Here is a 21,745-nt window from a genome sequence, read left to right on the forward strand (position 1 = left end):
ATTGTATTGTAATTCAAATAATGTAAAAATTGGCGGCAATACAAATTTAATGAGGTTATGTTACCCTATCGCGTACGTGTATTACTGGTTGCCTACCTTTGCATTTTACAAATTTATAAAATAATTAAATTAATTCATTACATATTATCCATTTAATACATCTAGATAATCTTTTCGGTAATTTCTTATACAACAAACATACGTAAGCAAATATAATATGAGTTAATGAATCTAATAATTTAATTAGATCCAATTTCGTAAACACCGAAATGGCCATGAAGCGAGTGGTTCTCATACAATGAAAAAACAGCAATTATTTTCACGTTGTATGATAATTTCAAACCTGTTGGCACGTTACCTGTTGGTTTTTTATTGTTTAAAAACCTTCAACCAGATCCACCGTTATTCTTATTGGAAAAGAACTCCTATTATTGATTCTGCGTGTTTATTTGAACTTTACAAACATCGTAACATGTTTAATTTTCCCTAAATATTTGTACAATTTATATTCTTATTGGTTTCTAAATAAATCGTTAAATAAATACCAGGAATAGAAATGAGGAAGCAAAAAAGCTGTAATTGAAATCGATGACGTGACTCTGATAAGAGAGAATATAGGTCAAAATAGAATAATCAAGATTAAGTAATCAAACATCCGAAGGTCATTCATTGTAAAAGTAAGTTGGTTAAACAGTTGTAATTTAATTAGCGCCGCTTTTAATTGTTGGTCTGTTTATTCAATTCCCACAGGCAATTGAACACAGCCAATGAAATCTCTTTTATTTTTATCTCATTTTCACCCTCCAGATTGATAAATCATCAAGTAGGCGTGCGAAACGCACCACTTCCTCGTATTTCGGCAATTTTGCAATAAGTCACCGGAAGTCGCGTTGCACCGAAGGCCGTCCAGCTCTACCACCACGCCACCTTCGTCGATTCGAGCGCGTTTAGTGCCAGTCTGCGGAGGACACCGACCGGCTTAGCATCGCGAGGTTCAAGGATGTCTCTCCCCGAAAAAAACGAATTAATTGAATCAACAAGATAAGTTATCAATCCATTTTGGCGACCTTTTGAGTCAGTGCGAATGGTAGATTTAGTGAACGATGGGACGTAAATGGCCGGTGCACCATGGCGAGAAGGAGAAAACTGCTCAAAGTGATTTTCGGGATTTTAGTGGGTGTTTTAGTGTCGCAGTTTGCGAAGAAAGAGGCCGAAGTGTGCTGGAGAGAAGCGCGGCGACACGTGGAAGGTAACGGATGCATGCATACTTTGAGTAGATTAACTCGTTTGGGTGTTGCAGGAACGAAGCCGCCTCCTGACCAAAACTTGCTCTTCGTGGGGGTGTTGACCGCCGCCAGATATTTAAACACTCGCGCCGCCGCCGTGCATAACACATGGGCTCGGAAAATCCCCGGAAAAGTCGTCTTCTTCAGCTCCGAGACTTCGCACAGCCGCGATCTACCTCTAGTAGCACTACCAGACGTGGACGACTCTTATCCTCCCCAAAAGAAATCCTTCATGATGCTCAAATACATGCACGACCACTACATCGATCAGTATGAGTGGTTTTTACGCGCTGATGATGACGTCTACGTGCGCCCCGACCGCTTGGAGCTTCTCTTGCGTTCCATCGACAGCAAGAAGCCGTGGTTCATCGGCCAGACCGGCAGAGGCAACAACGAAGAATTCGGGATGTTGTCGTTGGAGAATGACGAGAATTTCTGCATGGGAGGACCTGGAGTGATTTTTAGTCGCGAAACGCTCAAGAGGATGGCGCCGTTTGTCGACGAGTGTCTGGGGAATTTGTACACGACTCATGAAGACGTGGAATTGGGGAGATGCGTGAGGAGGTTTGCCGGGATCTCGTGCACGTGGTCGTACGAGGCGAGTGGATGCGATTGTGAGGCAAGAAAGGTGGTGGTTTGGTGCGGGAGGTGGAGGGTGGCGAGGTTGCAGACCTTAAAATTGGGGCACTTTATGAAAATTTGGCCTCGAAGTATCTATAGACGAGGGTCTGACGTTCCTAACATCAATGGCCACGGAGAAACTAAACAATAATAAACGAAATTTCAATATTAATAGATCGAAGAGTGGGTCGAGGAAATTTGTTAAAAAGAGACTTGCGAAATTGAGTTTTTTTTTCCAATAATTGATGACGCTCACGTCGGTAAATATCTAATTGTTAACTCATAAAAAAAGACAAGAAAGATAGTTATTTGTGTACCAAGGCCAAAAAGTGTTTTTTTTTTAGCCGAGGCTATAAAGAAGGCGAGGGCAAAATAGCACTTTTGAGTCGTGATTCACACACGATTTTTTAGGCGACATCAATAAATTTACAAGTTAATTAATTTTTATTTATGATTCATTGATTTAATCATTTATAACAACTGAATAATTGTAAATATTTATGAATAATTCAGAAAAGTTCGTAATATGCAAAACTATGGATAGATGGTGCCACCATAGATCGGCCAAAAATGTTTGCGGGCAGAAAAGACTTACTCAGTTTAAGTCGCCTAAAAACAACATTTTCTTACGTCAACAGATTTTTGTTTGGGGAATTCCACAACTTATTGACTGAGTAACATAATGATTATCTTATCGGCTGATAAAATTCATTTTCGGCCCCCAAAACAGATTTTTTCGTTTCACGCCACCTTGACACAACTACCATTCGTAATAAAAACCGCCATGTAAACACTCATTTATTTACCATTCCAAAGATAACACTATTTGCAAATACAATTAACCATTTACGCAAATAACTCTGCAACTTCGTCACACAAATTGCAATCTTGTGCCCATGAAAACCTCAATTTCTTTCCCTCCAGCATCGATAAACACCTTTTCATTATTTCACAGGTGATGGTTTATAATTAGAAAGTCTGCGTAATGTAACAATGCAACTTGACACTTGGCCAAAAAAATCATGATTCGAAATTAGCCCAATACAATCCTCGAAAACGCTCGAGCATTTGGTTGAAGTTCAAGGCCGCATCACACATGGACCGGCATCTGTTTCTTATTATTACGCCAGCCACCCTTTCTACGACCATAAAATGCAGACAAATTATTCTAGTTTCAAGTGTGTTGAATTTCTTTTCTTCGCCAGATGCAAGTCATCTTGTACCACAACCAAAGCGGATCGGCGGCGTTCACCGGCGATCTCAAGCAGAAAGAAGTCCATCGTGCCATCACACTACACCCAGTCAAGCAACCTAGCAGCATGCATAGGCTGGACAAATACGTCAAGGTTGGCAGTGTGACGTAACAGTAGTTCTTTGATCTCTTAAAATGGTTCAAGAAGGCGCTTGGTAACTCGAGCACTTGCCGATTCGGCGTTTAATTCACTGCTGTTGTGTAAATACGGCTCTATCGGTTACCTAACAAATACAAACATCTTCTTTGTTTGAACAAGAGATTGATTTCAGAGGCTTGTTTCTCGATTTTTATAACATGTTGATGCAGTCTTTGGTGACTCGAAAACCGGAAGCAAAGTACGGCGCAAAAAACGTGCTTTGCTCCAGAAATTGACTTTCAAAGAGATGATTGATGTTTTATTGCTTCTTTTTGATTGGGTCATAAATCAAATCGACTTGAATTTTGAACGCGTTCTAAAATAGTCAATTTCAGGGTTTGAAGATTCAAGACCATCTTCAAGAAAGCATCGATCTCCACCGTGACATCGCCACTTTTATGTCAGAGTTAGGATTTCGCATCGACCGACTAGAAAATGCGAGTCTGGTGGATCAATTTCCACTTTTCCCGGCAAAAAGAGGCTCGCCGGCTTTCCTAGGAGACACTCGTATATTAGGTGATGCAAATCGTTGCCTTGCAAATCCACTTGCGTCACTCGGCTATTCCACGATTGTTTATCGCTTCAAGTGTTAATACGAAAATGATCATGTTGTAAACAGATGGAAATTGAGTTGGACAATGAAACGCAATTATTTTAGTAAAAGATCACGTTTCGTTGAACGATTAAAAAGTAATTTCATTCTATTTATAGAGTTAAAATTGTAATAAATCAGCATTTGACCCCGCCGCTGAACTTTGCCATCAACATAAAAATAAACGAATTAATTTCAGGTTTTCCGCAAACTCTAACTCGTCACAAATCGAGGAATCTGGACGACGTCCTCGACTGGGAATTTATATCGAAAACCCTCTACACTTCCAAGGATTTGAATCCGCGCAAACGCTACGGAACCTCACTTAAAGAAGGTTTCACCGACATCGTTCGTGACGTAATTGTTTTTTCTGCACTTTTGTTGAGTTTTTTGACCTTGTACTTCCAGATTATGGAGGTAATCAACTCGTATTCCAAGCAACGAGGACGCGTTATTGATTTCAAAGAGATTCTTTATGGTTACTGGAGGGTGGATCCCGTCCTAGGCGTCGACTTAATTTTAGATCTTTTATTGGTGTATCGAAAGTACAGGGGGCATAAGATGACGGTCCAAGTCCGACGCCACGCTTACGTCCAACAGACTTTCACAGGTTCGCATTTTATACCATCAACCAGAGCCTAATTCAATCTTGCAGGCGTGTTTGTTAAAGAAGTGGGAAACTACAACTTTCCTTTGATTTCCCAACGACCTTCCAGTACTTCTGGGGCTCGTGAGTTCGTAAAACATATCATTTCAACGTTTGATCAAATCCCTCCGTTTGTGGCCTCGCATTCGCCGAGACAAGAAGTGATTAATTTCATTCTGCCACTGAGTGGACGCTACGATATATTTCGGCGCTTCCTCAAGATGTACGAAGAGATTTGTTTGCACAATCGCGAAGAAACTCGTCTTTTCGTCGTTCTACACGACTCTGAAGATTCCTCGAGAACCATGACTTTAATTAGAGAGACTCAAATTCGGTACAAACACGCTGAAATCACTGTTTTGCCCTCCAACGACACGTTCTCACGTGCTAAAGCGCTGAACATGGGTGTCCAACACTTGGGAGACGATTCCTTGATGGTCTTCATGGACGTGGACATGGTTTTTCAGCCACAGAGTCTCTTCAGGATTCGGGAAAACACCGTCAAAGACAACAGTGTTTATTTTCCCATCGTCTACTCTCGTTACAACCCCAAACTTCTTGGAAATACAGAGCAGTCGTTGATCGTGGATGAAGACAGCGGATTCTGGCGCCAGTTCGGTTTTGGAATCGTCAGTTTGTACAAAAGCGACTACGTTAGTTTGGGGGGTTTGAATTTACACATATCTGGTTGGGGGTTTGAAGACGTAACATTTTACGACACCGCCGTGAAATCAAAATTGAAGATTGTAAGAGTCGTGGATCCGGATCTCCTCCACGTTTACCACTCCATCGATTGTGATATTAATTTAGACTCCGCTCAGAAAACGATGTGCTTAGGGACGAAAGCAAAAATGTTGGGATCGTTACAAACTTTACAAAAGCTTTACTTGCGATATAACGATTTATTTAGCTAGGAGAAATTTTTAATTGTCTGTGATCAAGATGTATTGTGAAAAGTTCCTGTACCAAGGCGATGAGATTGTGGAAAAGAAATTGCCAAAAACTGCCATAAACATTATTGGAGAGTGATATTTTGTGCCTTTGTGCTTATCAAGTGTGCATTTTGTAGCCCCATTTAACAAATAATTTATATTTTTATTGCCGAATTTCTTTCAACCTGGAAACTCCTTGTGTTATGCAACCAACAATACACCGCGTCAATCACGGTGGCGCACTTTGTCATCTGTCACTGTCAAAAATAGAAAATTTGTTTAATTCCATCAGTGCATTTTCGAGTTTTTTCAGGGAAAATGGCTCAAATTTCATCTTGCGAACAGCCGAACATGAAACAGGTCGATTTAACGACGCTAAATATCCAACAACTTTCAACTCTGAAGCAACAACTCGACCAGGTAATCATAACCTCAAATCCCCACATGATACTAAATTATGTTGAATTTTTAGGAGCTGACTCTCTTTCAGGACTCACTCACGTCTCTGAAGGTGGCCCAGACTAAATTTCAAAATTCCGGCGAAGCTTTGGAGAAAATCGGCCCTGAGAATGAAGAAAAGGACATTTTAGTTCCCTTAACTGGCTCTGTGAGTATTTGGATTATCTGGGGGTTGTTGGTAACAAGGGTTGTTTAGATGTACGTCCCTGGGAAGTTGTACGATACCAACAACGTTCTTATCGACATTGGCACGCGATACTATGCAGAAAAGGTAAAGAGTGTTGAAAAGCCGGCTTTTTTTTTTAAGAGTGTTTTAGGACGTGGGTGCTGCCAAGGACTACTTCAAGCGTAAAATTCAATTCGTGACTGAACAAATGGAGAAGATCCAGTTTTTGGGGTTGGAAAAGAGCAAGATTAGAGACACCATTGTGGAAATAATTGAAATGAAATTGGCGCAGCAACAAAACTGAGGTGTTTCTTAAGTCTTACTTTAGTCGTAAGGTTAATATAAGAAAGGCGTTTATATGAAACTTTATTGTGCACACTAGAATTTCATTTATGTACAAAGGGTCCTCGTCACAGTCTACAATTGAACGTTTCAAAAGAACAAACACAAATTTAATAAGTACATCGTGATTATCGTCGAAAGTGAGCCCTTTTTCACCTCTTTTAGGTAAATTGTTAGAATCTCGTGGGCTTTAGATATGTTAACGTTTTTAAGCTTTGTTTTATTGTCTTGGCGACAACTCTTATTCTATGTCTTTTAAAATTGCTTTATTTAATAACAAACGATAAGAAATTCTGTCTTGTTTGTAGTATACTCTAACAATTCTCAACAAAATCACCAAACGTGAATATTTTAGGTACGTTTTTTTATACAGCCTTTGGTTTTAAAACTTGGTTTTATGTAAAATTTATCCTAAAACCGTATTGCTTCTTAAAAAATTACTCTTGACGACTTTACCACCATGTTCTGATTAGAATTAGCACGAAAATGAACAGAAACATCTCGAGGGATTTACCTGAAAACAGAGACGTTATTTCATATTATTTTTACCTAACAATATTTGAACAGATTTTACCACTACTTCCGCTGGTTTTCTCCGTTCTGACGGTAAAAGTCTCCACTTGGTTTAAAAAGCGAAAAGTTGCATTGAAACCTGTACCATCGAGACGATCGTTGGATCTAAACGTTACTCTGAAGAATTTTCGATCAGATTCGACGTCGAACTCTTTCAACTGACCGCAATGTCTGGAGTATTTTCTATCACGTGTCATAAAGTTGGAGAATTCGACGTAGTCACTAGCGGAAATGGCTTCGCAACTAGAAAATAAAAACATGTTTTTTACAAAGGACGTTATTGTTTTGCTTTGCAGCTGAAGCGCACCGAAAAGCAATAATTGATTATAACGACGTCACAGTCTCGCAAATGTCCATTTGGCGCAGGCTTGGCACTTAAGATTTGTGAAATTTTAATGCATTTAGGCTCATTTGGTCGCAGTTACGACGCTGCTTGTTATGAATTCATATTTTAATTTCAAGCGTTTGCACACTTTGTATATTTTACAAGGACAAGTCGATAAAAAATCCAATAAAATGTTCGGACTGTGATGGGAAAGTGGGCAAATACTCACGGTAAAACTCCCTCAATGTCGAAGTAATTGAAATGCAGGTGTACTTTTTCTTTGTGATTCCCGTGAAAGAAGTAGTGACATTCCGTGTCTCTGGGGTAGAGCCCTGGATAATTGGGGCTGTAGAAAAATCCAGTTCTTGATTCGTTACTATTAAATACGAAGGCACATGGGTATTCCGGTAATTGCGTCCCGGTTCTAATTCCAAAATCTCAAAAAGAAACGTGTAATTTTTAACGACGTGTTTTTTTGTTGGCTTACTTTCTGTAAAACTGTAAGTCGCTTTGAAGCCTCTGGAGTATCGCGACGCGAATAGACTCTGGAATTCCAGTTTAAGTCTTGGACCGTTGGACATGACAGGTTTGGGCATTGTGCTCCCACAAAAACTGTCGATTTTTTCCATTCTACCGTCAATGTGAACGAAGGCCATCAGCGCGTCCTGGTTGTCGCATCTGAAAGAAACATTTTCATAATTCTATCTTGAAAAGTTATTTCCGTGATAATAGAATTCCGCAGGTTAATTCTATTGGAAACTTTCCGCTCGCTTGAACTAGATTGTTTCTCATTTCGTTTCAATTAAAAAGTGTGTTTGAATTTTTCCCCAAACTCACTCGGTAGGGTCGATTGTGGTGGGGTACAAATTGAAGTCTTGGAAAACGATTTGGACCCTTTCTTTTCCACGTCCTTGGAATTCGTATCTGCATGTTGTCCTTGAAGGGTAGGGAGCGGGATATGACGGACTCTGGATTGTGCCGTTTTTTGTCGTATCGCTATTTATCACTACGTCACAACTGGACCCTGCAACAAACAAATCGATCTTAAACCCAACGCTAATTGACCCCAAATGATTTTTTTTTATTCGTCACTTTGTTACAGTCTATAGTTTAGGGACACTTATGCATCCATTAAATATGTACATACAGAGGACCAATTAAATCTTGATCCTCGTCATTTTACCAATCGTTAATTATTGAAAGTAAACGGGGATTGACGTCCAAATTGGCATTGATTCGGGCAAACAAGTCCATTCTTTGAATTTTTCAACATCCTCTGTCAACAAATTGTCGGATTCGATTTCCTCTTAATTCGCAAAATCAACAGTGTGTCTCCAGATTTACGACAGTTGCGCTCCTCATAAATAAGCGAGTTTAAAAAAGGGCGCACTTACATCATCTGCATAAAATTGTTATAAATTCGAGCCGGTCTGAAGTATGGAAAATAATTTATAAAGACAGCGGCGCTTAATATTCATGATGTCCGTGTTTATAATCCTGCGCCCGAAAAATGTCGAAAAAAGCCTCTCGGAAAGAATTGGCCGTTTTGCTGTTTCGTCTTGGTAACGATTTGGTGTTGTTGGCGGAGGCACATCGTAAATCAAAGTTGTTATCAATTACGTTGGTGATTTCAAAGGAGGAGAAACTATTATTTATGTGGGGCATTAATATAATTGTTGTTCCGTTTCATACGCCTTTGTTGCCAGTACATTAGTGCACTTTGTCAAAAAGGTACAGCAAGATCTTCTCCAATTAATTTCGCGCGGAATTCTCCCATAAAAGCTCGAATTTTTGACTAAAAGCAACCAATCAAGTCATCTTTAGCCATTAGCTGTCTTGTAATAAACATTGGCCGTCTGAAACCTTTGATATTGACTGAGAAAGAGACAACGTTGCCAAGAGACGATAATCAAATTGCAGAATCGCCTCAGAGATACTGCGATTTGTGCCAACGCGATTACACCTGAAGCTCCTTAGGACTTTCTGAAAGCAGTCGACTTTCGCAGGTTCATATGCAACACGCGTCAATGAAAAGCTCGCCAATTACGCTCTCATTTTTCAGAAAGATAAATCGGGAAAAAAACACGTGTTTGACTGTGTTCAGTCGCCATAATTTGATGAATGAGCTTCAATTCGATCCTTCTTGGACAGCTCTTGGTTTTCATGTACAGGGTGAACCCGAATAAAGTCTTTTGCAGAAACCGCCGTGCCAAAACCTTTTAACTGTTATAAACGTATACAAGGTGATTTTGAAATAGGAGTGGAAAAAAATATCGTCCTCACGGAAATACGTAGAAGGCGTTTTCGGTGATTTTTATTAATTTTAAGGTAAATGTAAAAATTCCAAAATCCCGACCTTACTCGGCACCACTGATATGCACAAAATAATCTTAACAACAACGCAGCGCGTTTTGTTCCTTTATAATGTACCTATGCATAGTAACCTTAGTAATCATTGGCGTAGCATGAAAATTGGAATCAATTTCTTTTATTTTTATTTCATTCTTGAAAATGAGACAGCAATTTACAAAACGAAACCTGCCAAAATCCTTCATTTACAATAAGCTGTAATGGCGCTTTTTTGGGTCCACCCTGTAATTTGTAAATAAAGTCAATTCGTTTTTCAATAATTTAGCATCCGTTTTGGTGCACAAATTTCGTTATCATGCGAATGTTGCGAAACAAAACGACGAAATGGCTCTCGGTTATCTCCACACAATAAATTATACATCTTAGAGTAGTTGCAGCAGTGCGCACTTTACGTTACTCGGGGAGATATTAATCTTACCTTGAAATTTTCAGACGGTGGAGATGTATGAAACTCGAGATTGATTATTTTGTCTCGCTTAGATGAACCATAAACATTTTTGTGACATTGCTGATCTTATCGGATATTTATAGCCGCGAATGCAACATAATTACAGTTGAAATCTTCATTATCTGAGGAACTTGATTTCGACCAAAGACACTTTGTTTCCCCGGAATACAACTTAATCTCCCGTTAACATTTAAGTGTCTAATTAATTAAACCGTTGTGTTATTTATAATCCCACCTTACTCAAATAAATTGGATTTCCTACCAACTACTCCTATAATTTTCGAAAGATTTTATTGCCGCTTTGCGATCCAAAGTTTAAATCCAGATGTGTTATTATTAACAACATCGAAAAGTGGCGTTTATTTCCATGGACAAATAGTGGGTCATTTAATATTCTGCGACACAATGTAGTTTACATTTCATAAAATTACTGCCGGGTGGATTTTCAGGTTTTTTACGACAGGACGGAGCGACAATATGCCGTCAAAAATTGCCTCTATTATGGTCAAAATATTCAATTTTGATTAAGTTAAAAGTCGAAATGTTAATCTTAAAAACAAAAATAAACAAGTTTTGTTTTGAAAATGCGATTTTATTCATTCCACATTTTAGATAAACCCATCGGAATCTGATTATTGTTTTTGCTTCTATAGATTCAAAAAGCCAGTCGTCGACGATTGGCGCCGGAAATAAAAACATTGCGGAAATTAGAAATGAATCAAATTCGTGACATCCCCGTTTGCAAATCTTTTTTTTCTTTCATCAAAAGCATGCAAAAAATGTAAACATGCTGTAAACCTTTTCCTCTTTCCCTCATTTCGAACGCTTCGTCCTCTGCGAAGACGGCGAACAAAACTCCGATCAAAATCCCGTTAATAATTCTCAACATTGCGTCACTGTTTTCTTGAAAATGTTGAAAAACGCGGTTAAAGGACGACACGCATCCTTCGGAGGATAAGAACAGCGGCGGACTCAAAGAGTGGAGGATTCAGTGGTGCGAAGCATGCGCGCCATGGAGGGTCGTTGGAGGACGCCTTTATCACTTTTATTCTCTACACCAAAAATCGCTGATTGAAGTTATTGGTGATATAGATTGCCAGTTAACTAGATGAAAGGACAATTTGAGAGTGACCGCAGGAAATTGACGGCGACACCATCAGTCAGGCAGGTGCAAAATCGCAGCCTCCTGTAATATTTTCCAATAACTGACCCCGTATTAATTTATAATGGAGAGTAACGGTCCCATTGCGTATAATAAACAGGAGATTTTAAAATACGGTTTGTGCGGCGGGGAAGTAATCATAATTAATGACGGAATTAAATAATGTTTTTCGGTATGAATTTTCGTGCTTCCGTTTTAGTGTAGTCAATTTCGTTTTAATGAAGTCGAGTGTGACGCTGTCGAAATGGTCAAACATTGAACTAGAAGCGTCGGCACTTTTTCGACACGCTTTAATACAGGGTGGCTCATTGTCACGCCGCCGCCACTGCTCTTGAAAGATTAAGACGACAAAAAAACTCCTCGCTTGACGTTTTACAAAATCATACGTCTGTTATTCATAGCAGGTCGCGTTCTGTCATCAGACAAACGACTGCGTTACATCACACCCTTATAAATTAATCTCCGCTTTTACACTGTTCTCTGTAATGTTTTCTGCAATATGCATGACGCCGCCCACTACGTCCGACTCGTTTAGAGTTAGTAAACTCAAATGACTTTCATTGTGGCGCGCTAATCATTTTTTTCACAGAATTCGTTTTCTAAAACAAGTTTTCCGAGTTCAAGTTCTCAGTTTAATATCGTGCGGTGGTATCATCTGGAACAAAGTTTTAAATTAAACTTGTCATAAAGTTGCACTATTTGTCACTTAAGGTACGTTTAGGGTAAAGGCGAAGAGTGGGCTTACTTTGCTAATTACACTTTAATTACGACGACTTGATGTATATATGAAAACTACAACTCGTAAAACGCAACGAAAAAAATTCGCTTTGAAACGGCGGTTTTGCTCCAACTGATGGCTTCATGTATTTATTTCACTTCGTTTTTTTTTTCTGCCAGTGCGACTTTAAAAAAATGTATGTTGGCCCTCTAAGCTTCCGTAGGCGCAGACTTTTTGTCGTCATATTCGTCCGAGTTAAATTCCTCCTAATTTAGTTCTTCGCCAGTTCTAGACGCGACGGGTTGGTCTGAAAAGCTGTGGAACTGAATAATGCACACCGGAGCAGCACGAATGGCATTAAATATGCAAACTTGATTTACACAACCACGGTGCACAAGAGTAATTTACGATACTCGCTGTTACCATCAAGCCAGAAATAATGAAAGACGTATCTGTCAATAATTAACGGTATAATGAAGGGAATATTACAATAATTGAAATTATTACGGCGCACATTTTATGCTCGGAGCTCATTATTTTCGCCAAGTTGAAAATGAAATGAAATAAATATGTACAGAAATTAATTCCGGAACGAATGGGGTAGTCGAGTGTAAAAAATTAAATTATTGTTTCGGCTGATGTCGAGAAAAAATCCTGTAATAAAACTAATTAGATAGAGTTTTAAAAGTTAAAATCAGAAAAATTGCTCAAAATTTGGGTAAGTTTGAAAATTCTGTGCAAATCATTTTCGGTTTCTGTTGAAATTCGATTTATGTCCTTTCGCATCATTATCGTGTGAGATGTGCCGTTCCAGCATAAAAGCTATTAAATAATTAACACTCGATTGCATAAATTGAGTTTCTCAGCGACGATCCGCTTAAATATTCCCTCTTTGAATAGATTTCAGTCTTAATCTAATTATATTTATTAATTAGACTTGTTCTTTGAGTAAATAATTGCCACAAAAACCAAACAAGAGGGAAATAATTTCTCCTCGCATTTTTGAAGAAAACAATAAAAATACTCACGCGTTTCGCTAACATTTGGTTCAATTTCCGTCGGTACGGTCAGAGTCCCCGGACGATTGGATCGATTCGAATCTGCAACACAAGAGCGGTTAATAAATGATATCAACAAAGTGTAGAAACCTGTAGAGTCGGTAAAAGCGGCGCCTCCACCAAAATTCCACGTCGATACTTTTGGCGTTTATTTCTTCGTTAGCGGGGAATTTAAAATGCAATTTCCAAGACAGTAAGCCTTCGACGTTAATGAATTCTGTAATAACTTTTCAAACAATAACGACCCCGCTACATTTTTTATTCGCAATCTTGGCGAGAAATTTCCATAATTGCGAGGAATTAGATTAGTGGCTTGCATTTTCCCGGATTAAAATGCAAAAATTCATGAAAGTGAAATGTCGGATTAAAAAGTGAACGGTGGTGTTCGGCTCCCAGGTAATAGATGGCGCTGCGGCTGGAAAATTCCTGCGAGCCAATTGTTTCCAAAGTCTGGAGAAATATGGATTAGTTTTAATAGAGAGCGTATTTACCTATCGGGTTATCTTCCATTGGTTGAAACTGGAAACTGGCTTTGAAACCTTGTCCCGGCCAATCCGAATTGGCGACAAACTCGATGAAGAGGTCGGATCCTGTGGAAAGGACCTCTAATTCGGTGCCTTCGTTACATAGGACTCGGATGGCGGGATCGGAGGACGTTTTTCCGTCAAAGACGCGTATCAGGTCGGCCCTGTTTAGACAGCTGGGAACAAGACTAGAATTAATATTTCGAATTGCAAGTCGTTTTTATGAAGCTCCGCTACATTTATTTCGAGCTTGTTGAGAAAGTTTTTCCGCTTTTTCCGCTCGGTACAAATTTCGAGTTGATGGCTTCTTTTCAATTTCTTTGCGAATGTCGAGTAATCCGCAGAGTTACTCTACTTTTAAAGAGCAATCTGTCGACGATCGGATTTTTCTCGGATCAATGATGAAATTCCGTTATTTGTCGAAGAAATAAACGAGGATTAAAATGTCTACAGGGAAATTTCTCTTATTCGCTGTTAACGCCAACTCAAACAAATTTTAATCCCCACGGAATTTCAACTGTATAAATATGACTGTTCATGTTGGTAAGAATGTTAAGTTTTCATCATGAAATCATAATTAAACCGAGGAAAATTCATTAGTGAGAGCGAAAAACGAACGGCAACGCGAAAACGCACTTTTAATAAAAAATTTCGAGCACGTTTTATAGTTTCCACTCTTTTATTAATTAACAAATTTTTCTTCATTGTCCCTTCAACAATAAGACTTTTAATGCCTTTAAAGAAAGTCGGTTCTCTGCTTTACTCCTTCACTTTATTTAAAATTGTAATGGCTGTTGTAAATTTCGAGCGAACGGGGGATCTTTGTGAAAGTTTGCCTGCCTTCGTCATCTTTTTGTTAGCAAGCAGGGGGCGAAAGTTTTCGCTGGCTTTGAATAAAAATTAATTGCATTACTACACATGTTAATTTCACCCAATTTACCTGTTTAATAAAACTATCTGCGTAAATTTGAAATTTTCCTTCGTCATCTCTTCGGACGTCTCATTCTCCCGAAGCCAAGCGATTTCACTATAAATTATTATCGTTGAGGATCTGAACGTAATGGATCGCTTCGAATCAATTTACACACCACTTTTTCAAGTCCATTGCCTATCGCAATATTTCTTCCGTGTTTTGTGCGGAAACTGAAATTCGTTTGATGTTTGTTAGCACAAGAGCTTGAAACTGCATAAATAAACACCTGAAATTGGAGCAGACAGTCGTTTTAACCAACTAGACAAAGGCACTTATTGCTGTTGTTGCAAATAACTTTAGGTGGTTGTTACAGCGAACATACCTGTTTTCGCTCAAAGTTTAATTGAGTTGACTTTCTTAATTAATCTAATTAAATCAATCCGCCTAATACATCACTGTACAAAGTAATTTTGTTAGCGCGAGCTTATTACGAAAACTGACAAATTTGATTAGCCGTTAACTTTCGAATATTATGGATACGGCCGAAGAATAATTATGAATTTTGCTTTCCGGCCTTTCGGGGGTCGGATTTTTCACACGAATTTCTTCCTTCTAATGCAAGAAATTGGAAAATTGCCCTCTGTGGTCGTACGGGCTTTCCTTTTTCCCGCCGCAAACCGGACAAATGATGGAATAAAAAACACATCTTTGACTCAAAGCAAAGTGAAAACCAAACTCTGAGGATTTATAAATTTACAGAAAATGGTAAGACGAAGGATAAAGGCGGCGAGGTTAAACGAACTAAATTTAGTGTCTACTTCAAAAGGGTTTTCTTTTTTCGACGTAATGGGGAAATATCACTTGACGTTTTAATAGCCACAGTGGGGAAAAAAGCTTTTAAAGCCGATACTTGTAATGATTGAACTATTACGAAACGGAGTCGTAAAACCATCTATTAAAACGTAAAGATTATTTTATCGAGAATCGACGTGTTCGAGATAACATGCTAGGCATCATTTCGAAGCTAATCGGGATAAAAAAGGTTTCTTTATGGGAAGAATCTTGAAAGAGGAGCGGTTCGGGACGTTAAGATTTGCGATAGAGAATATTTTCGTGTATCGATGTGTGTCTGAATTTCAAAGGCTTTGCAAAGTCTACTAGCGGCGATGATAGATTTGTAGCATGTCATTGTTCGCGTCCAATTCTATTAAACAATTATCATAATCGATATGTGTATTTCAATCCACATCTGCGCATTGTTTGTTCGAAAATTTAGTTCGCAATGGCATTTTAATTCTTGAAATGATTGTAAGACAGCCCCTAAATTTGTTCAAGGAGTTGTGGTCCTCTTACAAAGTTTAATGTTGTCAAAAGACAGAAGATTGGCCTTTGTACAAAGGTCTCTAGACGCCACTAATCACATTGTCCTGTCATTTATCAACTATTGTAACTTGATAAAATGTACAAGTTACACTATGTAACAATAACATTTACAAATCTCAGTATCTGGAGAACTTCAAGATTTCAATTGTATTTTAAATTTTTAACGTAATCGCATTTTATTTTTATAGTTTATTGGTTTTTTGACACTTTTGTTTTATTTTATGAATACATATAATTGTTAATTTTTCAAAGGGAGAAACAAATGAATTTATAATTTTTCTTGAGGACAACTCCCACAAATGGTATTTATATTCTTTAAAAGAAAGCCAAATTGCAAGTATATTAACAAAAAAATTTAGATAAATATGACTTTTGTAAAATTTTGTTACACAGTGTTATTTTTGCGCGACCTTAAAAACGTTTAATTTAGCCCTCCGAGAATGATTAACTTGATGATGTCACATCTGTGCGTGAAAAAGGATAATGTAAAACAATTCGCACAAGCTGGCAGCAGTTTTATTAATCGCAGCAGACACAATCCTCGACGTCCAATCCGGGTCATGTCAAATGTATGTTTGTTCCTGTCATTTGAAATTCGGGCGGAAAGAGAAACAGACCCGAATCGAATTTTTCGTCCTTAATTATTACCAGTAAAATACGTCGCATTTTTCGTTTCGCTGCAAGCGCATAAAACTGCTTGTAAAACGCGTCCATTTGTTCAGCGCGTATCTTCCGTTTACTCATGAGGCCCTATCGCATTTTCCACTCTCGGAAAAGGACGTTCTTCAGTTGGTGCGTGATTTCCCGGACACTTTAAGTGTAGACAAACAGTCGCCGCCGCTTTCACCACCCTCCCCGACTCGGCGGCTAATCAATTATTTTGATCAAGCAAGTGGTCTTAAAAGGACAACGTTAAATCGTTTAATATAGGAGCAAAGTTTTGAAAACCGCAACGAAACATTTTCTAAGGCGTTTTGTCAACATTTGTGACCGTCGCAGATTTGGAAATGTCGAAAGCTCACTCACATTCGCAGCCTTGTCATAAAGCATTTTGTTGTTTATTTTGCGAGACGTGAAAAGCTCGCAGAGATGAAGTCACGGAGGGTTGAATAGAATGTCGGAAGGGCAACAATGCGTGAATTTACAGAAGATACGTGTCGATCCGCAATACCGCGGGCGGAAATTTTCGGCAGCGGCAGTAAAAACGACGTTTATTAACTGCCTCGTCGTAATTACGCAAAGTGGTTATAATCCTTACCTTAAATCTCCTTTCTGCAACGTAACTTCTTCAAACACGACTCGTATCCTCTCTTTATATCTGCAAACAATATAAATCAATTTTAGAGTCCATTAAGGCGTGTTATGAACTTTATAATACACCCAAGTCGATGATAAATCACACACTTGAGCGTAATCTCGGATTAATAATTTCCTATATTTAACGTTCTTCTGAGTAAACTTTCATAGGTGTTGAGCACACACAACAATTTGCTAAAATGCCCCGCCGACTAGAAACGTCTTTGTGTAAACACTTTTGTCTTATTTGTTCACTTTGTTTCGGAAAAACGTGTCTGAACGTCTTGTAATAAGTGTTTTCGTGTTCAAATCATTAACGAACCTCGCTCGGAAGCGGTAAGAGCAACGGATGTTCTTGGGGTACGTCGAGGGGTAGCGAGGTGAGTAAAATTTCCCGTAAGTCTGAGATTGCTCCGAACTCTGAAACTGATAGTCGCACATGCTGTTGGGGAGCTTCAAGCCGCCGGTCTTGAACACACCTACAACAGAAGAAAAGTACAATGAGCGTTCGATCACTTTTCCAGGACACATTATTAGTGACTAAAAAACGACACAAGGAAACAGCGCCGGGTGTTGGAAAGAAAAAACTAGCGCTTTTTTTGTGTTTCCCGAGATTAATAACATGACTAAAACTATGCCAAATTTCTGATATCGATATCTAGCTTATTTTTTGGAGTAAACTTGAGTTATTATACACAGATAAAGACAACAAATAACTGAGTTATGGCCGATCAAAGTTTCGGAATAATATATTAAAGAACGTGTTTTATAATGGCCAATTATAAAACAAGTCCTTTATACTACTTTTTCGAATTTGCACCCTTTTTTTAATAAAAAATTTAAATTTTCCAATTCTAAGAGTTTTCGTGTTACACGATTGGTAATGGTTTTGTAACCACAACTTGCCACTTGATTTTCAAATTCAATATAAAATTTGACATTTATTGAGTTTCACTATCACATAATTTTGACTTAACGTAACTTAACCTCACAGCCAGTATTCACATCTATTATATTTAGGTACATATATTGTTGGGCACAAAGGACAATTCAATTATATTGATACATTTTTTATTCACGCAACAATTTATTAAACACGAATCGTAAAATCCAAATTGACCAAGAACTTGACAGGAAACAGGGGACAGCCAGACTAATTAGTTCTGCCAATTCTTAAAAAACAAAATATCCTACTTTGAGTTTTCTTATAAGATACTCCTCATTTATTTTGAATACCGCATTTCAAGGTCATAATTTGTGAAAATTGTGGAGCTCTACGGCAAATTTGAGAAAATTTATCCATTGAATTGAACATAAACGAGTACTGGAACACCCAAAGACCTGTTCGTGATTGTTTTCAATACATAAATCCTCTTAAATTTGTCGTAAAGCTCCACAACTGTCACAAATTATGACCTTGAAATGCGGTATTCAAAATAAATTGAGGAGTACCTAAAGTCCGTTTTTTTATTAGAAAACCACCAACACCGCACTCTCCCACCACTTTACAACCGGCAACATCGTCGATAGTGACTTTTTGGTGATAAAATCAAATAGGTTAACTTCCTAATTGACAATTTGATTACACAAAACGGCTTTTCAGGCTGTGCCGAGTCTTTTCACTATTATAGTCAGAATTTTATAACTTTGGTTTAACTCCGCCTACCTTTTGAGCCAATTGAATTTTAGCTGGAAGTCTGATTTTCTCTGCAACATTTTGATAGTTCGTTGATATTTGTTAGAAGCCGGGATAGAAATGTCCACACATTTGAAGACGAAACACGATCAAAATCGACAAAGGTTTTAAGATTAATTGAATTCCCGCAAAACTGCAAATCTTTTTGACAAGTGTGACACTAGAGTTGTCAACTTTTTGATTATGCTGTGTAAAGGAGGCTAGCTATTCCCCGATTCGACAAATTCAAATCGTCATTTGTTCATGTGGGCGGAGTTAAACCAAAGTTACAAAATTCCGACTATAAATCATTTGATTTGCAATCTAACAAGCTGTAAAAGAAACATGTTTAACGGAAACACTGCCTACTTTTCAGAAATGTCAAAAATTTTGACAACTATTTTTTTACCAAAAATCTCCCTAAGCAACGTTGCCGGTTGTAATGGAGGGGAAGATTGCGGTGTTGGTGGTTTTTTTTTTAAAAAAAAACGGACTTTATAAACGACTTCAAATTGAGTACTCTAATGGACCTATTAAAGCGGCAAATTCGAAAAAGTTGATTCTCATTTATCCTAATTTTCCTAAAGTTAAATATCTCGGAAACTATTTCAGATATTGAGATGCGGTTTACGCCATCGTTTTTCTCGCGATTTTTTACATAAGAAATAGTTATTAGATTTTCCAAAAGTCGAAAGTTGCAGTTTTTCGCGAAAATTCATGAATAACAAAAATCTCTGAATCGCTTCACAAATTTGTGTTCAAACAAAGTAGATTTGTCCGAGGATCCGATTGTTTGTTGACATTTCGGACTTGTCCGGTTTGCAGACAATGATTAATAGCTTCGATCGGATCGATTTTATATGGGTATCTACAGATATCCATGCGTGCAGAGCTCTTTTACGTTTCTCAAATGAAATCCAAATTGGAAACAATGGCTGAAATGTACGTAAATGAAGAGTGGTTCTTTTGCATTTCGCGAGAAAGCCTCCCACAATAGTTAAACGTTATTAATGATCCTCGAGATTGATGCTACCAGCATGAAATCAAGCTGATTCATCTGCAAACTCCGACATAACAAATATACTTACGATCTTATACAATTTGTATTAATTATCTCCGTCACAATTAGCGCGGATGTGAAAAGGGCTTTATCAATTAATTTCGCAAGGTTGCTCCTTTTTTCATTAAATAAAGATAATCGTGGTCATGTCCCGTCGCTTTCCTTTTTTTCCTTGCCCAAAAAACCCTTTTTTCCTTGTAAACGTTTACGTTATGGAGCGGAAAAAGTAAAGTCCTAGTAATTGTTCGTACACTATGTGAGAGGAATGTAAATGTCAGCGTCCTGCATAAATTTCGCTGTGGGATTAGTTAAAGTGTATTTATCTTTGTAACACCGGCTCAACGTCATATAAGAATTACGAACCCAAAACAAAACATCCACTCCACAATATCACTGATTTATTTTTGTAGAAGCTGCGGTACAATAAAGCTGTCCATTCGGAATGTTCCATCGATGTTTTATGTCTCATTTTGATCACCCCAAAGCTCCACCTCTAAACGGATTTGCGCATAAAAAAATCATTTTTAATTCCACGCCAATAAATAGAAAAGACGTTTTCAACCGAATCTACATTTACATGCGACGTGTGCGAAAAGAAATGCGGAAAAAACAAGCGAGGATTAATTCGTAGCTGATATAAAATCGAGAAAATCGCTCCGAATTTCCATAGAATGACACTTTTCAGACCGAAAATACAAACAGCCACAATTCGGAGTTTGAAAGAGAAGGATAGTTTTCAATATTAAAAATTACTGTTCTGTAATTATCGTACTTTTTTGATCTTGAACGTAAATCCGGAATTACATTTGCCGAGCCCTGTATTCGACTCGTGCTGGAATTACAGGGCAAAAAAACTCATTACAGCTTTGTACGACATTTATCCCTTGAACTTTGGAATAAGCGAGAACCGAACGTGTAATTTATCGTAGCAAAAGTTGCTAATGTGAAATGTGCCGCTGTTGGCCATTTAAACGGTTGCTTTAATTTTTGAAAATAACCCCAAAGTCGCTTCCTGGAAAATCGGTGTATTAGTTTTAGGAAATCAATGGAAATCATTGGGAGATCAGAGGAAATCAATAGGGAAATCAGAGGAAGTTAGACGAAATCACAAGGAAATCAGGGGAAATTACACGAAACCGGAAAAAAATCCGGGGAGGTCAGGTGTATGCCATTTTTGAGAATCAACCCAAAGTGAAGAGAAAACGAAAAATCGACAATTCAAATGGAAGAGGTTTGAAATTTATTTCACTGTAAAAAACTTTTAGAATCAATGAATTGTTGTTTTCGTCATGGAAAAAACATAACTCCTTTCGACATAATTCGAATCTAATTACTTTAATAATTCATGCGCTTCGGGGTGCAGAGTCATTAATACAATTATACTGCGATGTCGACCTATCAGCGGCAATTTAATTTTGCGCTCAGAATGAATTACGCGATAAAGACGAAACAAACGCACAATACATTTATGGATGATCGAATGATAAAAGAGGGCCGTGAAATTTGCAAATTTCTATTTGAGGATATGAAAATGTCAAAACACTCGACCTTCTTGACAAAAAATCGGTTCAAATTAGTTAGCGCGCGAAATCTTGTCGTTTCATTTAATTCGCGTCTAACCCGAGCAAATACAATAATATCTCAAACGTCCACCTGAATTTATGTAGAGGTGCGGGAAACAAATTCACGGGGCTTAATGACAAAGCCCCAGCTCGCAGAATTTTATTATAATTTGTTCGAGTTTCGTCATCGGTTTTCAACGAAATTATGCATTTTTTTTTGTCGAATGCACCTTTCCGACTAGA

General features: G+C 38.1%; 3 protein-coding genes across 5 annotated transcripts in view; 2 read left to right on the forward strand and 1 right to left on the reverse strand.

Annotated features, from left to right (window-relative positions):
* Positions 1-1,026: 1,026 nt before the first annotated feature.
* Positions 1,027-5,554, forward strand: Chsy (Chondroitin sulfate synthase). Of its 3 annotated transcripts, XM_088034764.1 has the most exons (7): positions 1,027-1,249; positions 1,301-1,905; positions 3,113-3,253; positions 3,634-3,814; positions 4,090-4,247; positions 4,299-4,500; positions 4,546-5,554. In XM_088034764.1, the coding sequence occupies exons 1-7, from the start codon at positions 1,129-1,131 to the stop codon at positions 5,448-5,450; spliced, it is 2,313 nt and encodes a 770-aa protein (XP_087890890.1). In that variant the 5' UTR covers positions 1,027-1,128; the 3' UTR covers positions 5,451-5,554. The 3 variants fall into 3 exon arrangements, with proteins under 3 accessions (XP_087890890.1, XP_087890888.1, XP_087890889.1); XM_088034762.1 differs by having other exon boundaries at positions 1,027-1,905; XM_088034763.1 differs by having other exon boundaries at positions 1,027-1,884.
* A 155-nt stretch (positions 5,555-5,709) lies between these two features.
* Positions 5,710-6,729, forward strand: Pfdn5 (prefoldin 5). The gene is made up of 4 exons (XM_088034767.1): positions 5,710-5,888; positions 5,941-6,075; positions 6,124-6,198; positions 6,245-6,729. Exons 1-4 carry the CDS (start codon positions 5,787-5,789, stop codon positions 6,395-6,397), a joined length of 465 nt encoding a protein of 154 aa, XP_087890893.1. The 5' UTR covers positions 5,710-5,786; the 3' UTR covers positions 6,398-6,729.
* An 81-nt stretch (positions 6,730-6,810) lies between these two features.
* Sol1 (CUB domain-containing protein Sol1) overlaps positions 6,811-21,745 on the reverse strand; it is a 29,940-nt gene continuing 15,005 nt past the window's right edge. The window contains exons 6-14 of the mRNA XM_088034766.1: positions 17,528-17,684; positions 17,168-17,227; positions 13,581-13,789; positions 13,060-13,131; positions 8,171-8,357; positions 7,821-8,011; positions 7,563-7,770; positions 7,010-7,251; positions 6,811-6,949 (exon numbers count right to left, since the gene is read on the reverse strand). Of these exons, the coding sequence (XP_087890892.1) occupies positions 6,888-6,949; positions 7,010-7,251; positions 7,563-7,770; positions 7,821-8,011; positions 8,171-8,357; positions 13,060-13,131; positions 13,581-13,789; positions 17,168-17,227; positions 17,528-17,684 (1,388 nt within the window). The 3' untranslated portion in view covers positions 6,811-6,887. The remainder of the gene's footprint in view (positions 6,950-7,009; positions 7,252-7,562; positions 7,771-7,820; positions 8,012-8,170; positions 8,358-13,059; positions 13,132-13,580; positions 13,790-17,167; positions 17,228-17,527; positions 17,685-21,745) is intronic.

The sequence above is a fragment of the Gnatocerus cornutus genome, chromosome 4 (assembly GCF_029298725.1).
Source record: "Gnatocerus cornutus isolate USDA-ARS CGAHR chromosome 4, icGnaCorn1.1, whole genome shotgun sequence".
Lineage (NCBI taxonomy): Eukaryota > Metazoa > Arthropoda > Insecta > Coleoptera > Tenebrionidae > Gnatocerus > Gnatocerus cornutus.